At 39.6% G+C, this 12,002-nt stretch overlaps 1 protein-coding gene across 2 annotated transcripts in view; it reads right to left on the bottom strand.

Moving 5' to 3' along the window:
* MRPL3 (mitochondrial ribosomal protein L3) overlaps positions 1 to 12,002 on the bottom strand; it is a 61,065-nt gene that overhangs the window by 13,908 nt on the left and 35,155 nt on the right. For both annotated transcript variants that reach the window (XR_012637871.1, XM_074943285.1), the window contains exon 9: positions 10,991 to 11,068. Coding sequence is in view for 1 of the 2 variants with exons in the window: in XM_074943285.1 (XP_074799386.1) it covers positions 10,991 to 11,068 (78 nt within the window). In the remaining variant the exon portion in view is untranslated. The remainder of the gene's footprint in view (positions 1 to 10,990; positions 11,069 to 12,002) is intronic.

Genomic DNA, 12,002 nt, shown 5'->3' with positions numbered 1-12,002 from the left:
ATCTGCTGGGAGAGCAATACAGCGGTGCACAGACAATCCAGGAAGTGTAGGGGACAATTTCCTGGTGCAAATGCTGGAGGAACCAACTAGGGGCAGAGCTCTTGACCTGCTGCTCACAAACTGGGAAGAATTAGTAGGGGAAGCTAAAGTGGATGGGAACCTGGGAGGCAGTGACCATGAGATGGTTGAGTTCAGGATCCTGACACAGGGAAGAAAGGAGAGCAGCAGAATACGGACCCTGGACTTCAGAAAAGCAGACTTTGCCTCCCTCAGGGAACTGATGGGCAGGATCCCCTGGGAGAATAACATGAGGGGGAAAGGAGTCCAGGAGAGCTGGCTGTATTTTAAAGAATCCTTATTGAGGTTACAGGGACAAACCATCCCGATGTATAGAAAGAATAATAAATATGGCAGGCGACCAGCTTGGCTTAACAGTGAAATCCTTGCTGATCTTAAAAACACAAAAAAGAAGCTTACAAGAAGTGGAAGATTGGACAAATGACCACGGAAGAGTATAAAAATATTGCTCAGGCATGCAGGAGTGAAATCAGGAAGGCCAAAAACACACCTGGAGTTGCAGCTAGCAAGAGATGATAAAGAGTAACAAGAAGGGTTTCTTCAGGTATGTTAGAAACAAGAAGAAAGTGAAGGAAAGTGTGGGCCCCTCACTGAATGAGGGAGGCAACCTAGTGACAGAGGATGTGGAAAAAGCTAATGTACTCAATGCTTTTTTTGCCTCTGTCTTCACGAACAAGGTCAGCTCCCAGACTGCTGCACTGGGCAGCACAGCATGGGGAGGAGGTGACCAGCCCTCTGTGGAGAAAGAAGTGGTTCGGGACGATTTAGATAAGCTGGACGAGCGCAAGTCCATGGGGCCGGATGCGCTGCATCCGAGAGTGCTAAAGGAGTTGGCAGATGTGATTGCAGAGCCATTGGCCATTATCTTTGAAAACTCATGGTGATCGGGGGAGGTCCCGGATGACTGGAAAAAGGCTAATGTAGTGCCCGTCTTTAAAAAAGAGAAGGAGAAGGATCCTGGGAACTACAGGCCAGTCAGCCTCACCTCAGACCCTGGAAAAATCACGGAGCAGGTCCTCAAGGAATCAATTCTGAAGCACTTAGAGGAGAGGAAAGTGATCAGGAACAGTGAGCATGGATTCACCAAGAGCAAGTGATGCCTGACTAATCTAATTGCCTTCTATGACGAGATAACTGGCTCTGTGGATGAGGGGAAAGCAGTGGACGTGTTGTTCCTTGACGTTCGGAAAGCTTTTGACACAGTCTCCCACAATATTCTTGCCAGCAAGTTAAAGAAGTATGGGCTGGATGAATGGACTATAAGGTGAGTAGAAAGTTGGCTAGATTGTCGGGCTCAACGGGTAGTGATCAATGGCTCCATGTCTAGTTGGCAGCCGGTATCAAGTGGAGTGCCCCAAGGGTAGGTCCTCGGGCCGGTTTTGTACAATAACTTCATTACTGATCTGGAGGATGGTGTGGATTGCACCCTCAGCAAGTCTGCAGATGACACTAAACTGGGAGGAGAGGTAGATATGCTGGAGGGCAGCGATAGGATACAGAGGGACCTAGACAAATTAGAGGATTGGGCCAAAAGAAATCTGATGAGGTTCAACAAGGACAAATGCAGAGTCCTGCACTTAAGACGGAAGAATCCCATGCACAGCTACAGACTAGGGACCAAATGGCTAGGCAGCAGTTCTGCAGAAAAGGACCTAGGGGTTACAATGGACGAGAAGCTGAGCACATGACTTATGAGGAGAGGCTGAGGGAACTGGGATTATTTAGTCTGCTGAAGAGAAGAATGAGGGGGGATTTGATAGCTGCTCTCAACTACCTGAAAGGGGGTTCCAAAGAGGATGGATCTAGACTGTTCTCAGTGGTAGCAGATGACAGAACAAGGAGTAATGGTCTCAAGTTGCAGTGGGGGAGGTTTAGGTTGGATATTAGGAAAAACTTTTTCACTAGGAGGGTGGTGAAACACTGGAATGCATTACCTAGGGAGCTGGTGGAATCTCCTTCCTTAGAAGTTTTTAAAGTAGATATCCCCTACAAAAAACTACATTGATTGGGTTAAATTACTGATGAGTACTCTCAATTTTAAGTGTAAAAAAATATTACAGAGATGTTGTAATTATCCCCAAACCCAAGCATTGTAAACCCAGGAAATTCAGAATTAAGGTTACCCATAAAAGATATCTACTAAAGTTTCTATTAACTTTGTCTATCCTCTAACAATGGTATTACAGTTAGAGTTCACCATTTTTTAAACAGCAAAAAGGTAGATGGATTCCTCCTTCTTAAACTTATAATGTGTGAGTAGGGTTGCTTAGTGTTTGCAAGAATCCATGCTTTCACTATATGTGATATATATCAGCACAGTAAGTCCAAAGGCAACCGTGTGCCTCAACAAAAGATAAAAAAAATCCTAAATTGTAATACCCCCTCAGGTATTACAAAACCCAATTAATCTTGTGCTTTCCCCTTAAGAATATAACAGATTAACTTGTGTATAGGGCAAGGGAGATAACTGCAGAATCGTGAGCTCCTAACAGAAGAGATTCTGCCTCTTTTCTTCTCGATTACATCTGTGGAACAGCCAGTAGTTCCAGTCCCTCTATCTCAGTAAAAGGAATAGAAAGAAGGACATAGGTATTACTTGAAGTAGGTTGCTTCAGTAATCAAAAATCCCAGTTTGTAAGTGTTCAAACTCATATTGGTATCAGAAAAGTTCTTCCATTCTTGCTCAAAGTAGTTTTTTTTTAAATTATATTCTTAGATCTAAGTGACAAAGCAAGCTTTTCTAGCTGATTAGAAATATTACTTTGTCAAAGTTATTTACCTGCGTGGTTCAGTGCAAAGTATAAAAGGCAAGCCCCTTCTAATTAAACCAGGGATTCACCAGCTTTCAGTTCTGAAACTTCACTCTTTCACTGCTGAAAACAAGGCCTGAAAAATTCATGTGATTAGTCACATTCTGGACCCATTGTGGATACATGGATTCCTAAATATACATACACACAGACACATACACACACAGTATATCCGCAAGGTGCACTACAAGGTGGTTTAGTGGTTGACAAGCAACAGATAGGGGCTCTAGTGCACTGTCCCCTTCCTCTTTTCTTACGAAAAAATATTGCTACTATGTTCCTGCCTATTCTGGGCTCAGATGAAGAGGGGTTTCCAGCCACCAAGTGCTTTAGTCTCATTCAATAGGACTGTTACAGGCAGCTTGTACTGGAATCCAAAGCAACCTATGAAAGGTGGTGTCCCAGGGCAGCTACCCCTGCCATAAGACCAAACTACTCTAAATCTGGAGTAGAGAGAAAAAGTATGTGTAAATGTAGACAAAGAATCCTGGAAGGAAGTTAGGAGGTGTGGGCTCCAAACAAGGAAAAAACAGTGTAGAGAGGTTAGTTGAAAAGAGAGAGAAAACGAGAGAAAATCCATGCAAGAGGTATTCCACCAAATGAGGTTAACAGAGAGATTTCCAAAAAAAATGGGCTTATCCTAGCCCGTCCTTAGGATGCTTATTCAGATGGCGGTAAAGGAGGTGTCTGAAGCAATGAGTTGGATTTATGACTACAATAAACCTCAGAATGAGCGTGGGGACTCAAGCACTAGATAATATCTAAGGAATTAGTTTTGATTAGGTATCTGATATCTGTAGTATGCCACGCTACGCTGTTTTTGGAAAATTCTTCCTAAGGTAGAACCCGTAGACCTAGGAGCTCTCATCTACTGAGTGGCTACAGACATGCTACCGTGTAGTGAGTGTACCGTGTAGAGCATCACTACATGTCTGTAGCCACTACACGTGATGCTACTGTGTAGTGGCTACAGACATGCTACAGTGGCTACAGACATGCTTCAGGGCATGAAGGGCTTAATTCTCAGGCACAGCACTCTACTGGACTTGTTTATTGCTAATTTAACTGAAGTTAGTTCCCTGTTTTATCGGACGGTCTGCCCCATTCCTTCACTCATTGATTTGATATTCCCTCTTCCCAATTGCTGAATGTGTTTGTGCAGGTGATTTTTATATTTTTTGTAATAACTGTATACTGTACTAACTAAAGAATGCTCTAATGTCAAAGTAATCAGCTATTTATTGCCAAAAAACAAGGGTTTAAAAATATTAAGTTTGTAGCATTTATGGTTGTAATGGTGTTAGTCTGAAACCGTTTTGAAATGTGAATTGACTCTATTCTTCTCAATCAAGTGTTGACCCTGAAGTCTAATGATTTCAAATGATTGCAAGTGCAACATGTACTTATTTGCCTGTTCCAAAATGTCTACTTGTAGACATCTGAAATTTGGCGGAAGCTAAGGTTACTCCTCTGTGACTTAGCATATTTTCAAACACAAGTGTGCCGTTGCATGTAATTAGCACATGATTAACACAGTCTGTACACAAAACTTGGATACTTCCACATGTAAATTGCCAAAAAAAAAAAAAAGGAGAAATATCAAAGCAGTCCTAAAAGTACCTTGCATCATATTTTCCCAGAATAAGGCCCAGTAACATTACTAACTATAAAGAAGACATTTTGCCTTTGATCTCTGTGCAAGCTTCCAACACACATCAGTAGGTGTCATCCATGGTGGATTGTAAAGTATAAAAGGAAAACATCTTTCTAATTAAATCAGGGACTATATTAAAAATTTTAATTCAGTGTTCCACTGACTGAATTTGTCGTCACTGAAACAGGTAATGTAACAAATACCTATCCACTTAAGTGGCACAGCAAGAGACTGCCATCACAATTGAAATTTGTTATCCTGTTCACTTATAGTCTTCCATGCATTTGTTTTACTAGGTTGGCTAGTGTGGTTTGGCTCAGCAGTTTTCAGCTTCCTGTTAACAGTTTTGCTGACTAGAGAAGCAGTGCTGTCTTTTTAACATCTTTTTGGTCTGCTTTCAAGAGCAGGGCTACTTTTAAAGCAAAAAGGAGGCAACAAGTCTAAATGCAAGTGGGAATACTGTATAATCTAACTGAATGTGACAGCTCAGTAAAGAAAGAAAGAGACAAGGGAAAAGATCCAACCCTGAGACACAGCATGTTGCACTTACAGTACACTTTTTTCAAAGAGAATAGTAAATTGTTCCCTGCTGTTGCCCTTTGTTTGCAAGTTTAACAGTGCTGGGTTTTAATAAAACTTATCTGATGTAAATAAAATGCGATTCAAAAGTTAATATTGCAAAAGGAGAAACAAGATTTTTTTTTTTTAAATGCACCTTCATATGGCAGGTGATTTTTCTTTAAGCAACTTAAAGCCACTGCTCAGAAAATGAATCTGTAGGATCCACTTAGAGTGAAATCTGACCTTAAAGTCTAGGAAAGCTGTAGGCTGGCAGAAAATAGAATACAATATTCTGAGTCTCAATGACCTCATAAAACAAGGATTAAAGAAGAACCAGTCTTACTCTATTTTTACTGCCACCAGACGTTTATTGAAGATACCCTGTTGTTATTAAAACAAGACAAGACAATGGCACCCCAGGCGAAAGCAGCTTCCTCTATGAAACCAAAGCTGAAACCTGGTTAGTTTATATGGGCTATATGAAATGGCCTCAATATTTACTATTTTGATCTAATAAAAGTTCTCTGGAATTGTGTGCACAGCAATAAGCGTTATATTATCAAAATAACTATCCAAGGAATGCCGATTATCTAATAAATGTCCCCTCCGCCCCCAGATATAACTATTTACTTTTTGTGTGCGCTTTTTTTGTTTACAAAAAGCTGAATGTTTTGATTGAATCTGTCACAGGCCCAGATTAATCCATTCAGCACACCAGATCTGACCTGCACGTTGGAGTCCAACACTCCATGGCTTGAAGAGTACCAATTATCATAAGCATTCTTTTGGTTGACAGTACTGTGTAAATTGCCTTTAGGATTATTTATATACAATCATTTTCAGCCACCTATCATTTTTTGAAGACCTCTTTTCAGAAGAGCTTGCAAAATATAATCCCCCCCTTCAGCTGCTAGGCTCATACATAACCTTTCAAGGCAAGTGACCATCTAGACTATTTTCTTCTAGCAGAATCTTTCTTAGCAAGTACTGGACTAAGGAGAAGAAGAAAACAGAGCCTTTTGCGGTGACAGGACTGTGTTTCTTAAAATTAATTTTAAAATAATTTTCAATGTCAAAAAACTATACTATTGAACCCATTCTAGCCCAGCAATAATCCACTGCTATGTTGTGCATTTGTAGGCAATTGGTGCATACCTCTGGTATCTTGAGAGCCTATCTATGAGCCTTCAACTGCCTAAGGAATATCCTGCTAATGCACACTGTGGTATAGTTAATCACTATGTGAAAACAGAGTCTTGTAAGTTTTTTTAAAAATTGAAAACCAACTAATATACTACAACAGAGTTTTTAGTAAAACGCTAAGAGAAAATAGAAAACATCGTAACATTTTCACTCAACTACTTTGATGAGTGTATTATTCAGTTTCCTGACCCTCACCCTATGTTTTCTCCCAACCGCATGCCCAAGACACTAGCTGGCCTTTTACAAACTGTCTGTAGCCCAAATACCAGTAACTCTCCTCTAAGGAAAAACATTAAAGCTATTTAATCCCTCCCAATTTAAGAACTATAGAGAGTAGGAGAGCTGCACCAAGCTCAAAAGTGGAATAGGTGAAATTTTCAGAAGTGCCTGGAGTGACTTACGAACACATACCCATAGAAAGTCAAGAGGACATGTGCTCCTAAATCAAATGGGTACTTCTGAAAATTCCACCCACAGACCTCATTTAGTAACTAAGCTCTAGAGGATTACTACTGTAGAGGGGGGTCAAAAAAGCAGCAACAGGGACAAACACTACAACTTACAGGAAATCTGTCTTTGGTTTACAGACATATAGTTGTACAAGCTCTCCTAGTGATAATACCCTTGCTCTGCAGTATCTGAGATTTTAATGGTCAGAAAGGCTTGTTACAATTTGCTGAACTGTAATTCTCATTCTTTGCTATGATAACTAAGCAAAAGTCTTATAATTCAGAAAGGTAGAAGTACCTACTTGACTCAAATAAGGGCTGAATCCTTCTTGGGAGATACTGAGCACCTCTTGTGAGGTAGAGTAGAGATGGGCAAAATTGTTTGAAAAAAACAATTTATATTCACCTAAACATGCAGTTCAGTTAATCTGAAACTCTCTGCAAATTTGACACTAATTCACCCAATAGTTTCGGCCAGCTTTTTTTTTTTCAGGCTAAATTCACAAAATGGCAGGAAGAGGTGGTGATGGTACTACCTACTCATTTTATAATTTTTAGACCAACCATTAAAGCACTCACCTGGGCTGTGGGAGATCTGGGGTTTCAATCCCCGCTCAAGAGCATGGATTTGAACCCTAACCTCAAGGCTGAACAGTCATTTCTTCTGTCTCTCTCTGGCCTAATGACTACCCAGCTATTTCATACAAAGTTGAACTGCTTCACCGAGAGAGAGAGAGAGACAGACGTCTCGGAATACCCCATAGTATGGTAGTTAGGAGACCTGAGTTCAAACCCCTGCTTTGAAATGGGGATTTAAACCCAGGTCTCCCACATACGAGGTCAGTGCCCTAACTTGGCTAACTGTTATAATACCAGCATTACAACCTGCCCCCCCCCCCCCACATTTTGTGAATCCAACCCTTTAAAAATCACCAAGACAGGCTTTTTTAATTTGGTTTCAGCCAAACAATAATTTGGTTTCAAGCCAAACAGAATCCCCCCAACCCCACATTTCTCAAAACTGACAGCAAACCAAATAAATAAATAAATAAATAAATTTGCCCAGCCCCACTACTGAGCAATTTAGTATATGTCCCCTTCTCGCATATTTCATTGTTATTCATAATATTTTAATGAAAGAAAATTTTAAAAGTTTAAAGATTCCTGGGGGAAAAGGTCAAAGTATTTTTATAGCTTCTTTCAGTTTATCCAATGAATATCTTTAAAAAACAAAAGCCTTCGTACAGTATATGTTTATACTTAATTCTATAAGAAATGCATTCTCCCCCTGCTTCTCTCTCATGGGGAGTAGGGAGATAGAGAATGCGGGGCAAAAGAACCTACAAAAAAACCCCAGTTTTTCATGTAGAATTCACTAGAACATTAACCCAGATAGTATGATTCCATTTTAAAAATCTGTTCCATTGTTTCATACCAATATATCTGTAAACTATTTTGCAACCCAATATCATGCTAAACTAGACCTCAGTCAGATTAATACCATTTATGACTCTTTCACTTACAGTTCTTTATGGTTCAAGGCCCTTGTTAATAGCAATGTAGAAGAAAATGCAGTGCTAAGTACATTATAAGTCTAATCTTTAATGTCATTTAGTTTAAATAAAAAAATGTGAGCAAGATCTCACAAGGTATTCAGATTCTGTGGTTATGGGGCCATCTATGTATTTACCAATTTTAAATATTTGTCTCTGACACAAAGATGTGACCTAAATGCAAGATCTTTTGCAAAAATATATTTTAGTACAAAAGAGACAATTTATAGTTCTCATGTAGTGATATCATTAAATAGGAGCATAAAGACATGGTATGCTATTCATCCACCAGTTACAGACAAGGTCTCACAAATTAAGACTTAAAAATAATGGCCTACAACAAAATTACACTTAGATTCATAGACTTTAAGCCCAGAAGGGACCATTGTGATCATCTAGTCTGACCTCCTGCACACCACAGGCCAAAGAACCTCACCCATCCACTCTTGTAATAGACCCAGATTCTCTGGCTGAATTACTGAAGTCCTCAACTCATGATTTAAAGACTTCAAGTTCAAGAGAATCCACCATTTACTCTAGTTTAAATCAGCAAGTGACCTTTGCCTCGTGCTGCAGAGAGAAAAAAGGGTTATATATAGTTTTAAAATGAAGAATTATCTGTACCACAGGCCAAAATCACCACTTCTCCCACTCTTATTTCATTGAACCTCAAACCCATTAACCATAACTACATCAACCTCAGTTGTGTGTCTCAGGATTGACAAGAACCTCTGAATGCAGCTAGAGAAAAAACTGGTTTTTCATCTGTTTAAATTAATGAATAATCACCCACGGTTACAGTCCCAAGTACTGATGTCATGCCCACTACTTTTGGAGAGAAGTCTGATTTATCTGCCAAAAACATCTTTCTGGACATCTGTATAATCCCCCTTTCCTCCCTCACTACAAAAAAAAAAAAAAAAAAAAAAAAGACTGATTTGCATAATCCACCTCCTAAACTAGGAAATGAGGTCATATCCAAAGCAGGGTTCAAAGTTGCCTCTCAACTCTGAAATGATTTTGAGACCAAAGTCAGAAAAAAAGAAAAATTGATGCATTCGCAAAGTAGGAAAAAGTGTGATGTGAAGTTATTCTCCCCTCTCCCCCCCACAGAAAATGAAACATTTCCCTTCTAAAGTGAGGGTTTTTTTGTTTGTTTTATTAAAGCAAGCAAAAAAGTCTATAATGCTGTTCCACAAACGGTGCAGTACATATCACAAACTCAGTGTCTGTAATAGAACATATACCAGAAACATGAACTTCTTAATCACAATATTCAAACCTTCTGAACTATTAACTTAGAGATTTTCAAGAGGTGGATAATTTAATTTCCCCTGTCCTGATGCATTTTAAGTATATATTTCACAACTAACACTTGGCAATCTGTCCAATTGTTATTGCTGTCTCTCTGGTCACTGATCTTAAAGGATATGTCTACACAGAAATAAAACACCTGCAGCTGGCCCAGGTCAGATGACTTGGGTTTGCACGGCTCAGGCTCTGGGGCTGAAAAAAAAAAAAAAAAAAAAAAAAAATCATTGTATAGACATTTGGTCTTGGGCCGAAGCCTAAGCTCTGGGACCCTTTCAGGGTGGAGGGCCTCAGAGCTCAGGCTCCAGCGAAAGCCTGACTGTCTACACACTGATTTTTTAGCCCTGCAGCTAGAGCACTGTGATCCTGAGTCAGCCAACCCAGGACAGCTGTGGGTGTTTTACCCCTGTATAGGCATAACAAGGTATTGAGAGTCTTTGGGTATCTACTCCAACTCAGAGGAACTGGCTTAACTTCCTGCAGGTAGTAGATATTTGCAAGTACCTATTTACAATATGCTTAGGCAATGTTGGAAAGAAAGGCAGTAAGACAAGTCTATTTTGAAAGAGTCCTTAGAGCCAGTTGGTTTCTGACTTGCCTATGCCTTGTCTTTTATTTCACTATTATGGCTTCTAGAATTACGTATGCATACTTGAAATACACATGTTTCAACTATTATGGGAGGTCAGACTAGACGATCACAATGGTCCCGTCTGGCCTTGGAACCTATGAATCCCGAGAAGATTTCATGGGAGTTTGAGATCATTTCCTTAAATGCTGCAGAAAATGGCAATATTCTGTGCATGTTAACAGAAAAAAAAACATCCCATGACCACTAGCTGCCCCAGTTTCACCTTTCAGAAAGCAGTGCTGGAGAAAGACAAAAAGGTAGCATTCCAACTCCTGCCATGTATGGTCAAGACACCAGATGTCAACCGCACTTCTGTTCCTTCATGATCAGTACAGCTCTCAGAGCAGGTACTTTGAAAAGCTCACCAACAAATCCAGTGGCTCAGTTTAATAGTGATAAACAGAAATGCACTAGACTGAAGGTACCTATTACAGAATCATATTCAAGGTATGTTAATGTACTGAAGGCTAAACATCGATAGGCATTTCCATTACAAAGCAAAAACAAATCTGAATAAGGGCCTCATCATTATCTCTACTGATTATTCCCCATCCCAGTCCTAATCTTGCTCCCATTGGATTCAAAGGTGCAAGATCAGATCCTAAACAAATAAAGAGCAAAAACAACTATTTTCCACTACAAATCAACTTTCAAACAGGAGAAAATGTAGACCACATAAAATAATGTCAAGATTATGAATAGTTATTTGATAAATGAAAGAACTTGAGAAACAAACGTACCTTTACCAAACAATTTTTGTGACCTGGGACAGAACCATTTACGTAAATAATGTTGTTCTTTGTGTTGATCCTCCACACCTGCAGGATTAAAAAAAATGGAAACCTCTGCATTTTATTATGGTTTCAGGATTTATTCAATTTACTATTTATAGCCAGTTAAAAGTTGGTAAATGTAAGCCATTGTGGCACAAAATATAGCTCCGCAATTGGGATGCTTATGCAATGTAGGAATATATTTTATAATATATTGTGTATGGATGCAAAAGGCATAAATATGCCCATGTTCAATGGCAAAATGAAGCACAAATGTGTTAGCAGAAGTTGGGACTCTGGGGAGAAGAGGTGTGACTGAGCCTTTTATGTTATTTGTCCTAAATTTGCCCCAACATTTGAATCAAACTCAACTTTGAGCTGGCACCTCTCAAATACATTTGAGGCTTGAACCATAAGTCAATAGGAGCCTGTCTGCCGACTTCAATCAGCCCTTGAAGCTCAGATCTTGATCTAGCAATCACAATTTTACTTCAGTCTCTCTTCCCACTATAGTGAGAGCTATAGCAAAACCTTGTGGGACAAATTAGCAGGATAAGCAAGTGTCATGGAAATGTTGCAGAATAGCAGCCATGTTAGTCTGCATTCGCAAAAAGAAAAGGAGTACTTGTGGCACCCTAGCGACTAACAAATTTATTTGAGCATAAGCTTTCGTGAGCTACGATGAAATGAGCTGTAGCTCACGAAAGCTTATGCTCAAATAAATTTATTAGTCTCTAAGGTGCCACAAGTACTCCTTTTCTTTTTGTCATGGAAATGTTACTGCAAACAGCTGCTAATTTTTTAAGTACTTGTGAAAGTGCTGAATTGAACACCCTGAAAATATAAGTTCTCTACTTATCCACCAACCAGATAGCAGCAGCACAAACTTCCTCCCACCACAGCACTAAAATGTTTCTTGTACTATCTAAAGAGGTCACCTGTATCGGTAAGCGTGTCTTCATTCCCATTTAGTGCTGTG

This window comes from Natator depressus, chromosome 2 (genome assembly GCF_965152275.1).
Source record: "Natator depressus isolate rNatDep1 chromosome 2, rNatDep2.hap1, whole genome shotgun sequence".
Taxonomy (NCBI): Eukaryota; Metazoa; Chordata; order Testudines; family Cheloniidae; genus Natator; species Natator depressus.
Note: the sequence above shows the minus strand (reverse complement) of the source record. Positions and strands in the feature narration are given on the sequence as shown.